General features: G+C 33.0%; 1 protein-coding gene across 1 annotated transcript in view; it reads left to right on the forward strand.

Annotated features, from left to right (window-relative positions):
• The window catches only part of ZNF804B (zinc finger protein 804B), a 529772-nt gene that overhangs the window by 411377 nt on the left and 95148 nt on the right, over positions 1-23247 (forward strand). The window contains exon 2 of the mRNA XM_003921179.4: positions 6945-7088. Coding sequence (XP_003921228.1) covers positions 6945-7088 — 144 coding nt within the window. The remainder of the gene's footprint in view (positions 1-6944; positions 7089-23247) is intronic.

Consider the following 23247-nt stretch of genomic DNA (forward strand, 5'->3'; position numbering starts at 1 on the left):
CCTTTATAAGTACTCCCCTTTATAAAACCATTGCATAAGTCTTAGTTCCTCATTGGACTTATTCATTATCATCAGAACAGTGCAGGAAAAACTGACCCCCCATGATTTGATTACCTCTCACTGTGGCCCTCCCATGATACCTGGCAGTTATTGCAATTCAAGGTGAGATTTGGGTGGGAACATAGAGCCAAACCATAGTTTGTACGTTGTAATTGATAAAGCCATGTTTATAAATTATTATTAGCAAAATCTAGTTTACATTAGAATGCACTCTTGGTGTTTTAAAGTTATATGGATCTTTATACCATCATATATATTTCAGGAATTCTAATTCTCTCCCCTTTAGCACATTAAATAACTAGATAAAAATAAATAAATAAATGAAATGTATTCATTCTTTTGCTCACTACATTTATTAATTCATGTATTCTTCATGGGGCATTTGATAAACATAAACTCTAGGTCAAGACTTCACTGTTATTTAATTGATTGAACCATTTTCCTGACCCAGACTTGATATACATATTTTACCTAAGTATATTATCTGGTTTTCTTGGTGAGGGCTGAAATGTTCTGTATTAAAGAGACTGAGAGCATTTTTGTGGGCTAATACTGCATGGTGTCAGTAAAAGCTCGTTGGTTTATGTGTGTTTTACTGTTTTATTGGTTGTTAAGCAACTCTGCAAAACAATATACAGCCTTTATAAACTTGTGCAATGTAGCATTTGTATCTGATCATTAAGAAAATTGGAAAGCATAACTTCCCCCTTTTTCCTTCCTTTAGGCAGGTAAACGTGATTCATCAATAAAGCAATGGCTACTGTTATGATTATTTTAGGATTTACCTGGACTTCTTTATTTCCTTTCTAACATGTTTTTCTGGTAGAAGAACTGCATATTACTTCATGCAGAGAAAGATGAAGTTGGTGTTGGCCAATGTTGATAGCTGTGGTCCTAACAGAAATGCTTGTGTTCTTAAAAAGTAATCTCGATCCAAATGCAATCAATTAAGACACATCTCCAAAATAGGCAGTTATTTAAGCAAACTTTAGATATTTAATTGTTTCTTCATGTACAGAAATGTAGTCAAGACTCTGGAATCCTGCCTATAAGTCAGAAATTTGTCATTCTTTGCAAATTAGAAATGATGCTGAGCTGTCCCCAGAGCATGCCTCAGAGAGATAGTTTCACATGTTTAATGTGCTTGTATTTATCTTTTAATGTGGGCATTTTTATGAATTATTAATAAGAGGAGAAGCTAAAAGTTTCACCTGTGTCTATAATTTCTCAAAATAACTAGCTCAAAATAATCTTTATGCTAAGGAGGAATACTGGAGTGGCCTAATTAGGTTTCCTAACTTCCTAGTCAATTTTGGTGGGGCATATTCTGAACCCCATCACCTATATCTGCAATGTGGTATACTTAGTACTTCCATAAAAATTATCCAATGTTTTCTTCACAACCATCCTGCAAGTTACTTATTATTATTCCCTTTAATTTATTCTGAGATAACTGAAACCTTTAGCATTTGAACTTCTGTAAGATAGAGGCTGACATTCAAGCTAGTCAGCTTTCAAAGACTAAGATACTTTTTTCCTACTATAAAAATAGAATAAATAAGTGAATGAAACTTTTAAAGCAAGTTTTCTGTTATCCAAGCTGTTACAGAGATGCAGGAAGATGATGGGAGCCAAAAGAGTGTTCTGACTCAGCAGCTGCCACTTGATTGGAGGAGGGGAAAATTCACTTTCTTTGAAGTATGATTTCATTTGGGGCTAATATGATAGAATGAGTTAGAGAATATTAGAATTCTTAAAGCAATCTCTTACACATAACAGTGAAAGTTCAAATGTGGGCTTTCACACAAAGAATATGAATTGAATTCTCAAAGCTCTGAGCTAGTATTACCAATAAGGAGCTATGAAGAGCAGCAATTGATTTCTTCCCTTTCTTTTTCATAATCAGAGCATGAATTCACAACCAATGCAACAAGACTACTACCTTGCATTTTCCTAGTAGCCATCTTTCAGCTTCAAAAGCATTATGAATTTTTAAAATGATAATTAGTTCTCTCAGTCTTTCTGGGAGTTAAGTGCTTCATGCCATCCCCAATCCACAAATGAGTTAGCAGAGATAGCCTGGACTTATCTGGCATCTGGATAAATGCTAAATTGCAGCAGCCTTGAGTATGGTGAGTCACACCTCTGAAGTCAGGCAGATTTGAGCTTAATCCAGTGAATGAGTTTCTAAACATGTTTGTGCCTTATTTTCCATCTTTCTCATCTTTAAATGAGATAATAATAGAACATACTTCATAGAGCTATTGTGAAGATTAAGTGAGTTAGCAACTGTGAAGTGGCACATTTCTGGTTTACAATGTAATTTACTTGGAGTTAATGTGTAATCACAATGATAAAAATGTGATAGCAAACATTCATATTTCTAAGTGTATTTCTCACTCTAGTGAGAATACTTGCCCACTTTAAAAAACACACCTGTTTTATGCATTAATGTAAAATTATTGGTGTGAAAAAGTACATATTCACTCCTTGCACCCAAAACATTAATTATAAAAAGTAATTAATTACTACAGAATTCATACTGAACTACAACAAAAAATGCCCATTGGCATTACCTAATGTTTTAAAAATGACTCTTGTTAAGATAACTGTCATATTCCATTTGTAATTTACTTTCACCCTTTAATGATTCATTGAGAATGACTAACAAGAAGCTTTCTTTTGTGTCAGACATTCTTTTTTCTGTCAGATAAGCTTTCAAAACCTCTTCCTCTAGGCAAAATGTAAGATGGGAAATTTAAATAACTGGCAAATCAATGAATGAATTATATATCAAATCTTGTATCTGTAATTCTTTTTATTTTAAAAATTTACTGATACTGAGAATAGGTCATCATTTTTTACTCCTTTCATATTTATACTGTAACTCTAAATATTTTTAAAGATTGTATAATTACTTTAGAAAGTAAATCATCTTAATTTACCTTCAGGCCTATTTTTCAGTAAATGTATCCTGTCATTCAACAAAAAGCCAAGAAGTAATGTGTACTAATAAAGTATATGTAATGCTATGTGAGAGACACATTAACTTCTAATTATTTTTAGCTAGACTGATCCAGGTAACCCTCTATAGCAATTTGTGATTATCACTCTATCACAACTTACAGTTTTTACCTCTTTACTTGACTGTAAATTATTGAGTATAAGACCTGTAAGAAACTGAAATTTAGAAGTTGCTAAATAAAACATACCTGAATGTATTAATACTTAATAAATAGCTGGATGAATGGATGGTTAAACATGTGGATAGATGGTTGGTTGGATGAAATTGCATGAGACAGTAAAGCATGCCTCCACTTTACCACTACTTAGCCATTAGATTTTACACAAAACATGAAATTGCTAAATATCAGTTGACTCTTTTGAAAAATCATAGAAATTTCTACTGTTATAATTCCATCTATATCTATGTTTTGTGGTAGAATTTATACTCCACCTGTTCACTATTTCTCTCTCTCTCTCTTTTTTTTTTTTTTTTTTTTTTTTTTGAGACACAGTCTTGCTCTGTCGCCCAGACTGGAGTGCAGTGGCACAATCTTAGCTCACTGTGACCTCCACCTCCTGGGTTCAAGCGATTCTCCTACCTCAGCTTCCCAAGTAGCTGGAACTACAGGTGTGCATCACCACTCTGGTGCATTTTTTAGTAGAGATGCGGTTTTGCAATGTTGGCCAAGCTGGTCTTGAACTCCTGACCTCAGGTGATCTGCCCACCTCAGCCTCCCCAAGTGCTGGGATTACAGGCATAAGCCACTGTGACTGGCCTCTTTCTCTCTTAATGAGGGAACCAGAATATGCCTTGGAGATTGTCATTAACGCCTTAGAGGGAAGAAAGATATGCCGGGCGCGGTGGCTCAAGCCTGTAATCCCAGCACTTTGGGAGGCCGAGGCGGGTGGCTCACGAGGTCAAGAGATCGAGACCATCCTGGTCAACGTGGTGAAACCCCGTCTCTACTAAAAATACAAAAAATTAGCTGGGCATGGTGGCGTGTGCCTGTAATCCCAGCTACTCAGGAGGCTGAGGCAGGAAAATTGCCTGAGCCCAGGAGGTGGAGGTTGCGGTGAGCCGAGATCGCGCCATTGCACTCCAGTCTGGGTAACGAGAGTGAAACTCTGTCTAAAAAAAAAAAAAAAAGATAAGGGTATCTGCATAATTTCCTCACAAGAATAATGAAGCAAGAAATGTCATATGTAGTTTAGTCTAACAACTTTGTAAAATATAAGCATTCAGGAAAAAATGATATAAAACTTAAATTTTGGTGAAACTGTCAAAATTATAACATTTTGAGCTAAAAATTATCTAATATGATACTTAAAGAACATTTTAGAAATATAGAGTATTTAGATGAGGGTAAACATTAACTCTTGGCCGCTGAACTCTTGTCATAAAATCTCTTACGTAATCTGAAAGAATATAAAAATACATTTTTAGCCTCAAATCTATCCTGAATTTTCATTTGTTTCCCTAACCTAGTTCATGAGGCTGAGGTGTTTTTGAGCACTAAGGCAGGGTTGACCAATTTCTAAGGAACATGGTCAGTTTTCTAAGGCTGCTGTCATAATGAAGTAAGAACTGTGATTAAAATAAAGTAATCCCTAGTTTGAATCCAGTCCCTGTGATTGTACTAAGAAAGGATATGGAAAATAATAATAATAATAATAATAATAATAATAATAATAATAACAGCCATGCGTGGTGGCTCAATGCCTGTAACGTCAGCACTTTGGGAGGCCTAGGCTGGCGGATCACCTGAGGTGAGGAGTTCAAGACCAGCCTGCCAACCACGGAGAAACCCCGTCTCTACTAAAAATACAAAAAATTTATCTGGGCATGCTGGAGCATGCCACAATCCCAGCTGTTCTCGGGGCTGAGACAGGAGAATCACTTGAACCTGGGAAGTGGAGGTTGCAGTGAGCCGAGATCATGCCACTGCACTCCAGCCTGGGCAACAGAGCGAGGCTCCATCTAAAAAAAAAAACAACAACAACAACAAAAAAAAAACTTAGAACAATTGGAGAATTAATGGCTTCCCTTGATTCTAAGTCTACTAAATCAAGAGATTTAGCAGCACATCAATGCTGTACTCCTGTCTCACTTCTCAATAGCGACTGTATCAGCAGGCAGTTGTCCTTGTTCTTTCAGCACCTGGGGTTTGATCTTGAAATCAGAGTCTACATTCTTGTTACCGGATATAGCCTGTCCAGTAGTTTTTATATCCACCATTATTCTAGAGTGTAACCAAATTCTTGCCTTAACTCTCTGAGTTAGGCAGTCCCTGTATTTGGTCTAGTTGTGCTGTTAGTTAATGCTGTCATACCCTTCTTGCTTTTTGCCATCTGTTTTGCCCTCTTATTTTTGGGCTTAAATCATTATGTTATGCACATGTCTAAATTGCCCCATTACTTCACCCTACTCTGAAAACATGCCTAAATGATTTCTGCTTACTTTCTTTTCTGGCCAGCTATTTGCCTATGATGTACACTTATGATCCAATTTCTTTCTACTCAGGGTAGTTATTTTGGAGAAACAAAGATAAAACCCATGTAGTTTGTTCATTCATTCTTTATACATATTTACTTGGTATTCTCAATGTACCAGTCACTCTTTTTATTTGGTATTGGGATAATATAGCAGAAGTTGTAGAATGGTATAAGGCATAAATATATAAACCATGATTATCCATTTATTTATGTAATGCATATCAAATAGCGCCTATTCTAGGCTAGACAACATGTTGTTTAGCACTATGTAAGAAAAATGAATAAATTAGTTTCTTCTCTCAAAAAATTAGTGGAAACAATAGACATGAAAACAGATCATTTAATGTTATGTAATATATCTGGTAATACAACTAAAGAGGAAAATATAGAAGAATAGTTTGATAAAATATGATACATTCAAGGTAAGAAGTTTTTTTGGTATATTAAGACGGTTGGCTTTTAAGGAAGATAGCAAATTTCAACTGTTTACTAACAGAGGAGCTAGGAATAGGTTATTTGAATTTAAATTCCTTCTCTACTTGTAAACTTGGTGACCATGAGTGTGATCTCTCTGAGCACTGGTTGATACATCTATCATGCAGATAAAAATAGAACCTAACTCAGGGTTGTTGTAAGGAATGATGAGATAATTCATATACCTCGTGCATAGTTTATACTAAGTAAACATTTGCCATTATTATTCTACAATCAAAGAGAGTGTTAAAGAGGATTTTAAGCAGAATTCTGTAGCCAAAACTGTTTTAAATGGAGCATACTAAAAATGTTAAGGAGAATATGTTGAAGAACATGGACATAAAGCCTTCAGTAATGTGTAGCAGTAACTGATGTTTGTGGAAGAGGCTTAGGCAATGTTGAACGTTATGGATACAGCAGGCTCTATCTATGGTGTGAATGGGGAGCATATAAATAGATAAATGCTGGGAGAGCATATAAAATAGATAAATCATTTGCCTGAAGATGGAATTACATGGAACACAAACATTTAAGGCATAGTTTCAGAAAAACAGAGGCCTATGAAGGAGATAAAGAAGAAATGGCCAGTGATGTCCTTGGTAATAGGAATAATCACAACCTAGAAATGGGTGGCAAGAGGAAGAATGAGTAAAAGCCAGGCTCCACCACAGGGCTATTTTAGGAGAACTCATAAAATTGATTGATAAGTTAGGGATGATTGATTGGTATCAAGTTGGTTGATGAGTTAGTGATGATGCTAAACTAAACATTACTTTCACAGTGCCATGAGTTCCCAGAAAATAATGTGCTCGATCATATTCCTTTAAGTTAAATACCAACTTGATTAATATGAGAGCTGGTTATGGTATTAGAGAAAAGTATAACCAACATTTTTGTCTTTTTCCTTAAAGGATTTTGCAGAAAAGGAGAAGTCCACAGCAAAGGCCCTGGGAGATGTAAAGGCAAACTTTTACTGTGAATTATGTGACAAGCAGTATCACAAACACCAGGAGTTTGACAATCATATTAATTCTTATGATCATGCTCATAAGCAGGTAAGCCAAAGTGGGAAAAGTCCTTTATATTCCTGTGTTTATACCTTCAGAACAGAACTGTATGAATTTGACCCAAAACTGTCATATAAGACTGTGAGTTGAGTACATTTTATGTCCTTTTTTTTTTTTCTGTAGAGTTTGTGTTTTGTGCTTGTTATGCAAAGTACTATAAAACTGGAGGTAAATTTAGAGATGATCTAAGAATAGACTGACATATTTATTTTAGAATTACATCAGTTAACCCTCAAACAACACAGTGGTTAGGAATGTCAATCCTCTATGCAGTCAAAAATCCACATATGACTCTTGATTCCCTCAGAACTTTACTAATAGCCTACTGTTGACCAGGAAGAAGCTTCACCATAACACAAACAATCCATTAATTCATGTTTTTTATATGTTATATGTATTATATGTTGTATTCTTACAATTAAGTAAGCCATAGAAAAGAAAATGATATTAGGAAAATAAGGAAGAGAAAATACAGTTACTATTCATTAAGTGAAAGTGGATCATCATAAAGCTCTTCATCCTCATTGTCTTCATGATGAGTAGGCTGAGGAGGAAGAGGAAGAAGAGGAGTTGATCTTACTGTTTCAGGGGTGGCAGAGGTAGAAGAAAATTCACATGTTAGTGGGCCCATTCAGTTCAAACCTATGTTGTTCAAAGGTCAACTGTATGTAGGGAAACCAGGAACCAGGAAAAATAGTGTGTTATTCAAAGTTACTTAACTAGTTAGTGACAAATTTAGAACCCTGGACTAGTAGTAGGAAAGACTCTATTACAGAATCTGTTACAGGCTACATCTTTCAAGGATTCCAATTATAGGAAATATTAGGTTTTTGGGAAAGCAATTCTCAACAAAAGATTACATTTTCCTAAGCATAGTCTCTTAAAGTCAAAGTTGTTATTTAATAAATGAAACATTGCAAACAGGTAGACAAAAAATTCAAAAGGGAAAAGTCTAGGAGTAATCACAGGTAAAAACATTTTAGTTTATCTTCATGAAAGGTTATATGGGTATCTATAGCATAAGTGTGGATATACTACACATGGCTGCTTGTAATACCTACTCTCCAAATGTGAAAGAAGAGGCTATTTTTCTCCTCTCGTTAGATGTTATATTTGCTAATTGAGGTATGCCTATATTGGCAATTTAAGAATGTTAAATACCACCAGCTGAGAAATAAATTTCATGTGACTAAAGACTGTTGCTAACAGCTATAACAAGGTACACATTCTTGGTGCCAAATGGACCTGACATGTTGGAATGTGTGGGTAAGTGTTGTATACGCTATCTGAAATACTTGTTCAAACTAAACAAAAGTAAATATTTTGTCAGATATCACTAGCATTTTATTGAGTGCATACTAACTGTATACATACACATACATACATATATTTATATATGACCACACATACACATACACACACACACATACACACACACACACACACACACACACACACACACACATACACACACACACTCACATATGCATGTTCTTGGGAAATGCAAACCTGATAAAGACATGGCTCTTTATCCTTAAAGATAAGATATATGTATATAGTTGGCTTCATTTCTCTGACAAGGGTAAGAAAATGAGATAAATTGTTTTAGAATTATAATTTCCAAATCCTAGTGTGCATAATAAACACTTCAGAACGTGTTAATTGTTCAGATTCTCAGAATCGTTCTCAGCTGTTCTAGTTCAATAATTCTGAGATAGGGTCTAGGAACCTGTATTTTAAAATGAATTAAAAATTTAAAATGTTAAACATATATAAATGTGAACTAGTGGCTATTACCCAACTTCAATGATAATCAATCTTGTTTTATTTATACCATCACACTCACCACACCTCCGCCACTGTTACATTATTTTGAAGCAAATTCCAGACGTCTTATCATTTTATCTAAAAGTATTTCAAGATATATAGCAATGCTTTAAAATTGATGCTTTATTACATAACCTAAAATTTAACAGTAAATTTCTAAATGCCAGTTAGTGTTCTTGTTACCTTAGTAGTCTTATAAATGATTTGCAAATTTGGATTCTTTGAAATTAGAATCCCCAAATATCCACACTTCAGGTTGACATGTCTTTAAGTTTCTTTTTATATATTTTAATCTATACATTTTTCCATTTCTTTTAAAATTTTACTTTTTGCAGTTCTTTTCCCACATATGGGATTATGCAAAATTCTACTCACTGTTATCTTTTCACGTTTTCCTTTTAACTGGTTTTTATGGAAAGAGATTTGGTCAAATTCAGACATATTTTTTCTTGACAAGAATATATTAAAAGGTATTTTGTGTCCTTCCATAAGGAGGCATATAATGTCTCCTCATCTCTTTTTATAATCTTAAGTTTGATGAGTGTGTTTAGGTACTATCAGATTATTGATCCATCCATCATTAAATTTCTACTAGCTTTTTTCTCACTAATGATTTTGTAGACATCAATGCTCATTTGCTTAAATCCCTTCATTTGTAGTTGTAAAATGATGATTCAAGTTATTTTACTCCTTCTACATTTATTAGATAGATTATGTCTGTAGAGGGAAACTTCTTTTGCACTACCCGCTATGGGATTTTATGCAGGTGAGCTTCAGGCTGCATATTAAGAAAAAAAGATTTCTCAGGGATTCGGAGAAATAAAAGACCAGAAAAGGTCTCATGCAATAGTGGCATTTGATTTGTGCTTTACACATGCATAAGTAGATATTAAAATAGAGGATCAAGATGAGATGGCATTCTTGACAGTGGAGATATAAGAAGCTGAGGTGAGAAAATTGAAGAGCATAAGAAATCTTTTGAAAACTGTAGAAAGTATTGGACTACCAGGGTGAACCCTCCATACCAGGTCTGCATGCCACAGCATCCCTTGTACTCTGGAATCCTGACTAGTCAATTTCTGTTTTTTATCATTTTCTTCTATCTTATTTCTATTAGCTATCCAACATGTTGATAAACAACTTTCCTCAATCTTTCTATTCTATTCTATTCTATTCTATTCTATTCTATTCTATTCTATTCTTTTCTATTCTATTCTATTCTATTCCAGATATATGCACACTTCTGTCTTTCACTTATTTGCTTGTTTTGTTTCTTTGTTTATTGACTTAGTGTCATTCTAACTTTCCTGGGTGTTCTTCATCAAATGATAATTCGGTTTCTACTGTGTGCTACTGTGTTCATTGTGAAAAATGGAGAAATGTGGTCTCCACCTTCAGGGAGCTGGTAACCTAATTGAGGAGAAGACAAGTCAATAGATCTTATGATAAATTAACTTAAGTGTTATAAAAATTTTATACCTAGGACACTTAAAAGAGAGCACACAAAACTGATTCCAGAAAGAAGAGAAGATAAATGAGCTGGATTTCTTAAAGACTGAATAGAAGTTAACTGTGTACTGAAGAATAATAGTCCTATATGGTAGAAAACCTATTATCAAGGTATGGGGGCAGTTAAAAAATGTACTCTGTGAAGGAGCAAATGATTCCATATGGCTGCTAAGGCCATAATCACTCTCTTGGGGCCCTCTTTAGAAATCTTTGAAACTGTATCCTATTTACCTCATTCTGTTTTTGCGGAGCATCTTGTCCTCATTTTTCATTTTGCGTTCTCATCTCCACCATCATCATTAATCTCACCTCTGAATCTTTGCTCAGGTCTTCCAGCTGGACTCCCCACTTCCAGTATTTTCCCTGCTCCACACCAACCCATCCACTTATAACCAGATAAATCTATCATCTATCCAGACTACCCCATTTATATGATCACTCTTTTCCTAGGAAGTCCTTAGTGCTTCATGACTGATTTTTGAAAGGGTATGAACTACTTATCATGCTATTTGAATCCACAATCTGGCTCTTGCCTTCATTTCCAGATTTATCTTCTGTAAATCCAGAATTTCCTTACAGTTTTCTAAAACATGTCTTACGCTTTCCAACATGCTTATCTTGGCTCATCATCTTCCCACTCCCTGAAGTGCCCTCTTGTCTTGTGTCTGTTTTTCAACACATACTTCTGCATATTTAATGCACAGAATCAAAAACTTATATGAGATATTTAAAAAGCCAAGATTTCATGGTAAACGAATTTAACACAGCATTTTAAAAATACCTCTTGCTTGAAATCTATTAATATTATGGCCAATTTTTATACATGCTTCCCACTTTTAAAAAAATTGGAAAAATTAAATTTTCTATAAACTTTGTTAGATCGCCTGTTTGGATAATGTTAAAACACTTCCATTTAAAGATTTATTTTAGCCCAAAATATTTTGAAAATTACCTCAATTTAAAGTGAAGTGAGTTTAACATTTTTCTTTTAACTAAAACTTAATTTTATATAAAGAAAAAGGAACTATTCACTGAAGCAAAGCATGCAAAAGTATATATATATAATATATATATATAATATATATATATATTTTCAAATTTCAAAGCTTAATTTGTCTATTTGGGTCTTGCTTCATTAAGAGCTCTTCTTGATTGTAATGATGATTATAATGATGGTGGTGGGAATTTGGCTATTATTTGGCCTAAGTAATGTGAACAGTTGCCATAATTTTATTTTCCATGTAGATTCAGATGAACTATATGGCCTCTTCTGCTTAACTTCCCAAAATATGCTCTTTTTGGTACACTTAGAGGTAATTCCACATTCTCATTAATTCATTCTATTACTCATCAATAGAACATATTAGATCTGATAATAAAATAATCCTTGAATGATTTTTTCTCTGTGCAATTACTGAGCATCCCAGAGCTGAAAAAGTAATTTCAGAAACATTTGTTGTTGTCTTCTGTCAGCATCCTGTGTTTATTTTATCACAGAGTAGATTTTTAATGGTTATATTGTAATTCTAGACAAGGAAGTCAATGTATAATTTCAAGAAATAAAGTAAAACAGTATGTGATGCATATATTTTAAATGAATTCCTTTGGACCTTTAAAAATGCTTTTCTACAATTTAATCAAAACAAGATTTTTTTCACCTCACTGCACTCCAGTATGGGTGACAGAGTGAGACCTGTCTCCAAACAAAACAAAACAAAACAAAACAAAACAAAACAAACAAACAAACAAACAAAAAACGGTTATTTTCTTGGTTATTATTTGTAGAGAAAGATAGCTCATCAATAACAAACGTGAATTTTTTAATTTCTTTAGTGTGGAAAAATAATTTCTAGCTTTGACAACTCATTCTATATATAGCTCACATTTCTGGAAACAGCTCAATTATCTTAGCTATTGCCTTGAAGTTCTTAAAATTCTGTGTAAATGCTGAGTATTATTTCTAATGCAGTTTGAATGTGTATACAAATTATAATCACTTGATAAAGACAGAACTGTAACTAGCAATATAGGTAACATGTCAGTAACAATTAATTACTTGTGAGACTACCTACAAGTCATAATTCCTTTCTCAAGATTGTTAGCTACAAATGGATTACTGGAATGAATAATATGCATCCTCACATGCAGCAGAAGTCTCTCCTGCCCCAGGAACATTCTGATTCATCTCAATTTTGAAAAAAACAAATGAGGCAGATCCCTGTACAATTAACCCATAAAAATATCTTTCATAATAAAAAACAAATCCACTTTCAAATCCTCCACATATAATGCCTAATCCTTCTAATCTCCTTTGCTTCACAATAGGATTTATTTTTACGCAGAAGGAACTGTTCACTTGTCAAGCCCTGGGTTTAAACTCCAACGGATTCATTCTTAAAAATATTGTCTTGGATTCACCCGATCTCTACTTGCTCTGGGTAACATATCAAAACAGAGCTACTGTTGTCTTCTTGACTTTAAGAGGAAAAGACCCCAAAATTGCTAAAATAGTTTAATCTAATAATCTCATTTTGTTTATGCTATTTATGTTTTCCCCAAACGCTGCTCAAATGATATATAGCATGTTAGTTATTAGTCCTATAAAAGTGGTAACAAAATGTCAAAGTCTAGATGATTTGTGGGGTCAGCAAGATTGAAGAAATTGGCTGGAGTACCTAGAATGAACATTTTTAGTGCCATAAAATAATATTATCTCTTGCTCCATTTTGCATTCTATAAACCAAGATTTCTGGTGAAGTTTCTCTCTCTCTCTCTCTCTCTCTCTCTCTCTCTCTCTCTCTCTGTGTGTGTGTGTGTGTGTGTGTGTGTGTGTGTGTGTGTGTATCCTCAAATCACCCAGCAGTAGTTGATACCTTTTTTAGCATTAGCAGAGAAGTACACGACAAAAGAACCAAAGCTGATACTAGCTGTCTGCTCATATTTAACTCTCCCAAATTGCTGCCTGTACCTTAGCTAAGAGGCTTTTCTATCTCAATGTTCTCCTAACTGAAAAATAAATTAAAATTTTTGCATTCTGTCTCCTTATGACTTTCCAATATATCAAGTGTTTTTCTTCTATCTTAGGGCATTGGCTATAGCTGACTGTTCTCTCTGGAAAATTCTTCTATCTGACCTTCAGTGTTCTCATTCTCTTCATTTGTGTCTCAGCTTAAATGTCACCTTTTCAGTAGGACATTTCTCTTTTACCTTAAGTAGTCAGTTAGCAGTTTTCCAGTTATAATATCCTGTTGGCACTATCAGTGGTGGTGTACCTTGTAAAGGCTCTCCAGAGCCAGCTGTTCAGTATTCGAGAACTTTGTGAGCTGGTTGTTTAACCATTGATAGCTTGAAATCAGCCATAACGGAGAATCTGCAAACACTCAAATTATGGTTTTCTGTGTTTTGTTTGGTTTTTCTAGAGTTTCTAGAATAGCACAAAACTGCTTATCACTCTTTAAAAAGAAAAAAAAAATACTTTTTAATTTATTTGTCTTCACACTCTACTCCCAGCTATTAGCCTCATAAAGGGAAGGCCACGGGTGGTTCTACTAGCCACTGTGTATTTAGAACTTAGAGCAATTTCTGCCACATAGTAATACTCAAAAGATATTTTTTAAAAGTGAAAAAGTAGCCAAATAACTTAGTTTTTAGAGTAGGCCATTTCACTCTGTCCTATGTCAATATATTGACCTATCAATGACTAAATATTTCTTAAGTGAATAAAAGTAAATACTATGGTAAACATATGGGATCCCTAATATCAAGTTATTTATGATTATTGAACAAAAACTGTCATGAAACTACAATTTTATAATGTAAGAAAATGTTTGATTCATTATTAATGTTGACAAGGTGTGCCACCCTAATATGATAGGGCTAGATTTGTGATTTAGAAAAATAAACCTAAAAGCAGTTTATGTTGGTACACAAGGAGAGCTTGGCTCTGTGATCAGTTAAGCATTTAAGAGTTAAAGATTCTTTATAACAATGACAATGAAGGGATGAGAAAGGGATCAATTCTAAAAATTGTCAGTGGCTTACAAAAATGTAAACATATGGTTTGCCTAACTAGTAATCAACTAAATAAAAATTTGAGGAGATTTTAAAAAGTAAATTTGTCAAATGTGAAAAAATGAATTATATCACCTGGTGTTGACAAGGGGTGAAAAAATATTGCTTATGAGGATATACATTGTCTTAATTCTTCAGCGATCCACTTTTGATTATTATGAAAAGGCTTAAATGTAAATTTTTCCTATCAGCAGTTCCATTTTGCAAGCATCCTAGGAAAATAATCAGACGAATTCCAAATATTTACATATAAGGATATGTAAAATAAAAAAATACTGGAAACAATCTAAATATACAATGAAGAGAGAGTGGCTAAATTATGGTGGACTTAAACTGGAATAATGTGTTAGAATTAAACTTACGTTTTGGGTCTATTCATATATAATATTTAATTTTTAAAAGTTACGCTTAGATAATTATATTAAAAATCAAGAAATTAACAAGTGTGAAAAATATGTAAAATTATTTAATAATAATTTGGTTCACATCTTTTCAGCTAAGTCTCTAAATATTTACTGTCCAATCACGAACTTTAATATAACAACATAAAATGTGGTTATGGTATACAAAATATTCTGTCTTCATATATTTTCACTTAACATTGTAACTCATAAGTCCGTTGAGATCTAGATTTTATTGTGCTAATAAAGAAATTCTCCGAATTTACATTACGGTGACTTGTAAATATTTTTCCAGCTGAGCTTCATAATGTACTATGATGACTTTATGATTATAACTTCTTTCTTGTGCAAGTATTTTTTCCTGGAGTTAACTCTTACATTTGGTCAATTTTGCATCAGTGCCTATTACTCATTATTTTCCTGAATTATCTACCATATGTAAGAACAAAGTTTCATTGAAAGCATCATATAAGTTGGATAATTGGTCAGTCCTTTCTCCCTCCTCGTTTACACGTATATAGTAGAAGCCTCCGTCTTTCTGCTCCAATCTTGACAGATTGCCCGTCAGGTCAGCTGCATAGCTATTGTTCTGGGACTTATTTTCACCATCATTTTGTAAATGCTTTTCCATCTATCTGGGATTATATTTCTTGTTTCCTTGATCACATGGCTTTCTATGTTTTCTTTATTCACTGATTTTGGTGGAACCTATTCTCTAGTGGTTCCTAACAAACGATACATATGAGATAAAATTTGGGGACCCTTGTCTATCAGTAAAAGTAAATGTGTTTATTTTACCCTCACAGTTGATTTATTTTCAAACTGACTTGCAGTTTTTAGTTTTATTGTTGCAAAGCTATATGCCATCTTGTATTCTAATTATTTCTTTCAGGAAACTTTTAAATGTTTCATCAATTCCTCCTACAACAAAATTTGATCTAGTGCCTTCTGTATGCCCAGCACTATTCCAAATGCTGGAGATTCAGTACAGAGTGAACCAGACAATCTTCTCCATCCTCATGGAGCTAACATCACAGAGTGTGTGAAAAGGAAAATAAACATATAAAATATGAAAAATCTATAGGATATCAGATGTTCTATATGCAATGGAGAAAAATAAAGGAGTGAAGTGTATAGAGAATACAGTGGGGTAAATAGCATTTTAATTGGGGGTTTTTATAAACACCTTAATTAAGCAGCAATTATGAACAAGGACCTAAAAGACATGAGGGAGCAACCCATCTAGCCATCTCTCTCAGAGAGCATGTTCCAGACAGACGGAATGCCAAATATGAAGTTTGGGAAATAGGGCCATTTAGTGTTCCAGATACCCCTAGACATTCTAGATTGACTTGCCTTTGGAGGGCTTTCTAGTTACTGGGCAGGGCCTTCCATGAGACCTCACAATAGGGAAAAAATATGTCATTTGTTTTAGAAAATGGTATTTTAATATTATTTATTTGATAGTATCTTCCTCTGCAATCTATTTCTCTGTTTTCTTTCAAAATCTGAATGTACAATTAAAAGACAGAGTTTTTAGTGTCCTAGTTCACAAAAAGACTCAACTCTGAGGTGTCTGCAAGAAACCCACTTCAAATATAAAGACAGATTAAAAGAAAAGTGATAGAGAAACATACATCATGAACACTAGCTATAGGAGCAACATTAATTTCAGGCAAAGCTGACTTGAGAACAAGCAAAATTTTCAGAGATAAAGAGGAACATTACATAATGATAAAGGAATTATATCTCCAAGAAGACATAACAATCTTTCATGTGTATGTATTCACCTAACAATAGAGCATCAAAATATGGGATGAAAAACCTGATAGAAATGCAAGAGAAATAGATGAATCCACTATTTTACTTGGAGATACCAATACCTCTCTGTCAGTAATAGACAACTCTAGCAGGCATAAAATCAGTAAGAGCATAGTTTAACTGAAGAGTCCCATCAGTCAATTGGATCTAATTGATATCAATAGAATACTTCATCTAACAACATAAGAGTACACATTCTTCTCCAGCTCACATAAAACTTTCACCGAGAAAGACTAAATTATGATTTAAAAATACACATTAAAATTTTTTAAATAAAATATTATACAAAATATGCTCTCAAAACACAATGGAATTAAACTTGACACCTGTAATGAATGGTTGGAAACCCTGAAACACTAGGAGAATAAGTAACATGTGAATTAACTAAATATCAAAAAAACAAAAATATTTAGAGCCAAATGAAAATATAACTTAGTAAAATTTGTGGAATATGGCAAAGAGTGCTTAGAAAAAATGATAGTGTTAACTGTTATATTAATAAAGAAGAAATATCAAAAATTGATCATCTAAATTCCTAACCAAAAAAACCCTGCAAAATTAAATCCATAGTGAATAGAAGAGATTAAAAATTGAGCAGGAATCAATAACACTAAAATTAAGAACCAATAGAGAAAATCAATGAAACTAAAACCTGGCTCTTTTAAAAAGATTCAGTTGATACATCTTTAACCAGGTTAACTAAGGAGAGAGTTAGAGATGAGAGAGTGGGGAGTGAGAGAGAGAGAGAGAGAGAGAGAGAGAGAAAGGAAGAGAGAGAGAGACATCGGTGGCATAATAAAAAAAATAAAGGATTAAAAGGATAATAAAGAAGTAGTGTAAGTGACTTTATGCCCACAAATTTGATAACTCTGATAAAATGTCAATTTCTTGAAAGACACAATCTATCAAAACTCATACAAGGAGAAATAGGTAATCTAAATATTAAAGGAAAAAACCAAAGTGGTGAGCTAACACTATCCAGTTTCAAAACTTACTATAAAACTAACTACAGTAAATAAGACAGTATGGTATTGTCAGGAGAATAGATAAGATCAACAGAACAGAGTAGAAATCCCAGAAATAGATGCATACTAATATAGTCAACTCCTGCTCGTTGACAAAGAAGTAAAGGCAATTCAGTGGAGAAGATGGTCTCTTCAGCAAATGGTGCTGAATCACCTGGACATCCACATACATCTGATTTTCTAAAAGAAGCTACAGGCCTTTTCCTAATTGTACATTATTCAGTCATTATAGTATGTGTGTAGTGGTATCTCACTGTGATTTAGTTTGATTCCTCCAAAGACTAATAATATGGAACATTTTCATTTGCTAATTTGACATTTACATATCTTCTTTGGTGAGATTTCTATTCAGAAATTGTGCTCTTTTTTTGTAATTTAGTTGCTTGCCTTATTACTTAAGAGTTTTTAAAGTTCTTCATATATTTTGAATGCAAATCCTTTACAAGATACGAGATGTGTAAATATTTTCTCCCAAGACTGCAAAATGTTTTATTTCTCTAAATGTTTTATAATTTAAATTTTCTTATGTAGGTCTATGATCTATTTTTTTTTATTTTTATTTTTATTTTATTTTATTTTATTTTGAGACAGAATTTCACTCTTGTTACCCAGGCTGGAGTGCAACGGTGTGATCTCGGCCCACCGCAACTTCCACCTCCTGGTTTCAAACAGTTCTCCTGCCTCAGCCTCCCAAGTAGCTGGGATTACAGGCGTGTGCCACCATGCCCAGCTAATTTTTGTATTTTTAGTAGAGACAGGGTTTCACCATGTTGACCAGGATGGTCTCAATCTCTTGACCTCGTGATCTACCCGCCTTGGCCTCTCAAAGTGCTGGGATTATAGGCGTGAGCCACTGTGCCTGGCTGATCTAATTTAAAGTATTAATTTTTGTGTATGGTGTGAGGTTCAAGATCAATATTTTTTTACATAGATATCCAATTGTTCCAACATAATTTGAGGAAAATGCTATTTTTGTCCCATGGATTTACATTGGAAGCAGTGTTTGAAGATTATTCATAAATGTATAAGTTTATTTCTGGATTCTCCATTTTATTACTTTGACATATATGTTTATGCTTATGCTAATGTCATACTACCATAATTACTGTAGTTTTATAGCAAGTTTTGAAATTAGATAGTATAAGTTCTCCAAATTTGCTCTTATTCTTAACAATTGTTTTAGCAATGCTAAGTCATTTGAATTTTGATATAACTTTTGGATCCTGTTTGAAATTTCTAAAGCAAACCTCTGTGTATTTTGATATAAATTGCACTGAATTTAGATTAATTTGATGCAATTTTAATCCTTAACCGTATTAGGTGTCCCAATTTATACATATATGCCTCTATTTATTTAAATTGCCTTTAATTCATTGCAGAAATCTCGTGTAGTTTTTATTTTACACATTTTCTCAAGTATATTGCTAAATATTTCAGTAATTTTTATGCTATTTTAAAGGAAATTTTAATCTGATTTTCTGATTGTTACCACTAAATGAATATCCAATAGACTTTTAATATTAACATTACTATTTATATTAATCCTGCAATTGTTCAACTTGGTTGTTAGTCCTAGCATCTTTTTTGTTAGACTTTTGGGATTTTCTGTGTATGAGAATATGTCATCTGCAAATAAAGCCAGTCTTACTTCTTTTCTTTTTTTTTAAGCTTTATGCCTGTAATTATGTTGTTGTTTCTTGCACTGGATTCCAATGTGGTATTGAATAAAAGTTGCAGAAATGGCCATTTTGGTGTTCTGAATCTTAGGTAGAGGTAATTATTTTTGACATTGAATGCAATGCTAGTTATAGGTTTTTAATAGATATCCTTTATGAAAATGAAAGCATATTTTTTTTACCCCTAGTTTATTGAGATGGTGTTTTATTTATTTTGAAATCATAAATGGGGTTCTGTTTTGCCAGTTGCTTTTTGCATCTATTGAGATGAATATGTGGTGCTTGCTCTTTATTCTGTTTATGTGGTATATGACATTAATTGATTTTTGGATATTAATTTGATCTTACATTTCTGAATTAAATTTCACTTATGGTATACAATATCTTTGATAATTTATAGGATTTAAAATTCATAATCATTTGTTAAGGATTTTTGTTTTTAGGTTCATGAGAGAACTGTAGCTCACCTTTTTGAGATGTGTGTGTGTGGCTCTGGTATCTGAATACTAGACTTAGAACTATGAGTGGGAAATGTTTCTTGCTCTTCCAGTTTCTGAGTTTCTGTAGAGTTATTATTCAATGTTTAAATGTTTAATAGAGTTTACCAGTGAAGCCACTTTTAGTTATTCATTTCATTACTTAATGAAAATTTACTGAGATTTTTCTATTTCTTCTTGGCTTGATTTTGGTAATTTCTGTCTTTGTAGACATTGTTCAGTTCATGTATGTTGTCTAACTTGTTGGCATAAAATTATATACAGTATTTTATCATGATACTTTTAATATACCCTATCTAATATCACCTATATTATTTGCTTTTGGTGACACATGTCTTCTCTATTTTTCTCAGTAAGTCTAGATAAAGGTTTATGAACATTAGTAATCTTTACAAATGAAATCTTTGTTTTCATTTATTTTCTACTTTTTAAAAATCTACTTGTCATTGATTTCTGATTTTTCTTCTGATATATATATATATAAAATATATATTTTCTCCTCCTTATTTTGTGTATGATTTATTCTTTTTTAAAGGTTTATTTGATTTTAACCAATCCTGAACCCTTAGAGTAACTGTTAATATAATAATGGGTTTCTTAAAATATTTCTATGGGGAACCAATAAAATTGTGCCAGAGCGCACAGATAGGTGGTTGTCTGGCTTACTCAAAAAGTAATTCTGAACAGAAAAATAAATATATAGTATTTTTTAATGAAATCCTTTTTTGATAAATATTTTACAATCATGAGTTAGATATTTTCTTAGGTAGTATTAGTTACAGCCAATTTTTTTGCATCTTAAAGGTATACTTAATGCTTTGGCTGTATTATGAAATAAATGAAGGCCAAATAAGCCCACCCCAATGTGGGGGTAGGCTTCAGTTTGAGGGATAGGCTGGGAGAACACTGAAAAACAGAGCCAAGTTTTTTCTTAAGAAGTAGTTTTGTATCTACTCCTGTGCATAGAGTAAAAGCCTTAGCATTTTCTACAGTGGAGTGTGAATCTATTAATTTTAGACATAAGGTCATACCTGTTTCTAAAAGGGAGCTAATTCTTCAAGTTAGCCAAAAAGCCATGCAAGTAATCATTAAGAGTTTTAACTCAATATCATTTTTGACTTATAATCCAAGATAAGCCTAGATAATATAATGAGCTTGTATTTAAATAGAATTATTAAATATATGCCAATTAATTGTTGAAGTGTCTACCTTTTAAGTGATCTGTTTCTTTTGAATTATGTAATATTCCGTTTTCTTTTTTTATTGTGGTCAAATCCCTTTGCTTTCATAATAACTAGTCAAATGGAAAGAAGTGTATTAAATTGACTAAATATCCAGAGTCGTTACCCACTCTTAATATCAAACTAGATTCTAACTCTAGATGTAATCTACTTAATCTTTTTGGGTAGTAAATGATACCTACTTTATGAGATTTCCATGAAATTGCATACCATCTGTGTTGATTAAGTGTCAGTTTGACTGGCTTGAGGGATTCCAAGATGGCTCATGAAGCATTGTTTTGGGTATGTTTGTGAGGGCATTTCCAGAGAAAATTGTTGTGTAATGCAGGACCAGTCGGGAGCTGCACTGTTGTCTTTCTGATTCTAAAGCTTTCAGACTTGGACTGATTCACTTTACTGGCTTCTCTGGTTTTCCACCTGGCAGATGGCCTGTTGTGAAATTTTCCTGACTCTGTGAGTTCATTTCCCTAATATACTCTCTCTCATTTATCTTATTGGTTCTGTCTTTCTGGAGAATTCGGACTAATACACCATCATAAACTCTCTAAATGCAGTGCTTGATCTAATAAATATTCTATAGTAAAAATATTGTTTTATCTGCATTTTTATCCTTATCTTTTTATTCTCTATGAGAGCATCAGTTTTCCAGATTACCCAGCATCATAAAATGGCAAAACAAAAAATAAAAATATAATCAAACCTTTCCTCACTCAACTAGAAATTTGTCTAAAGAAATATAGAAAGATCTGAATCTTAAAGAATCTTGTAAAACCTTTATAAGTATTAGCAGTTGCAGTAGTATATTGTACTTCCATATATTAGATTATTGTCAAGTCTTCTCCATAAAGCCAAAAGCTAAATGGAGGTAAATAAAAAGACACTATCCCACAAAGTAATGGTGGGACATGTGGACTAAATCCATTTCAAAAGTCTGACTTACCTTCTACTTTAAAGAATTCCATATGTTTCATACATAAGGAAACTGGAATACATTTGAGATTCAGTTTTGAATAACTAATGTGTATTAAATTTGAGCAGTATTTTAAAAGCTGTCCTTTGCAAAAACATCCTGGATCCAGATAAATAATTGAAAAAAGAAACTTAACTGGCTATAATAATAGCAGTGATTATCACCTATTCTTTAGGATAGTTTTTAAAAAACAATTTGAGGATGAAATGGATTTGCCTTTTGCAGGCAATACCTGATGACCATATTAATTTGAACCCAAATCATTTTTCCCTCCCTGAGGAATGTAACAATTGACTAAACTGAAATGAAATACTCTATTTGAATGCTTCCCACAAGCATTCAAATTCTGAGTATAAAGCATTCTTTATACTCAGAACAAATATTTAGAAATAGATAGTAAATAAAAGAAATTAAGAGAAAGTAATAAAAGTAATTAAAAGAAAACAGAGAAAAAGAAAATTTTAAACTTATTTTGTATCAAAACCACCCACTAAAACCACTTTCTTTATGTATTTTTTTGGGGGGGGAATCATATATCTATTTTCAAAGTTGATTCCCAAATTTATGTAGCTTTTCAAATACACATCAAATTACAATGCTTAGTAGTTGTAATAATATTTGTCGATGACCACAGCAGGTAAATTCTAATCATTACTTGGGCTTCATATTTGATTAAATTCAGTCAATATTTATTTAGCCTCTAACATTTGCAAATATTTGCCTAAGGTGATTTTAGGAGAAAATTGAAGAAAGACATGCCTCTACTCTTCAGGAAGCTTGCATATGCATGGTGACCAGATACCCAGATTTCCTTTGGAAACCAGTAGAGTCCTGGGCATATGTAATGATTCCTAGAGCAGTGAGGTAGGAAGAGGAGAGCATGTAAAATAAATATGCATGTAAATCTAATATACTGAACCAACTGTTAGGAAAATTATAAAACTTCCCATGGTGATTAAAAGAAGAGAAAAGAAAATCAATATGGAAATCATTAATGGACAGCAAAGTTCCATTCATGCATATATAGAGGAAAAATTGATTCCCAAAATAATTAAAATGAGAACTTTCTAATTTATCTAATGTACATGTGACATTCACCAGGTCATTTA

The sequence above is a fragment of the Saimiri boliviensis genome, chromosome 10, assembly GCF_048565385.1.
Source record: "Saimiri boliviensis isolate mSaiBol1 chromosome 10, mSaiBol1.pri, whole genome shotgun sequence".
NCBI lineage: Eukaryota > Metazoa > Chordata > Mammalia > Primates > Cebidae > Saimiri > Saimiri boliviensis.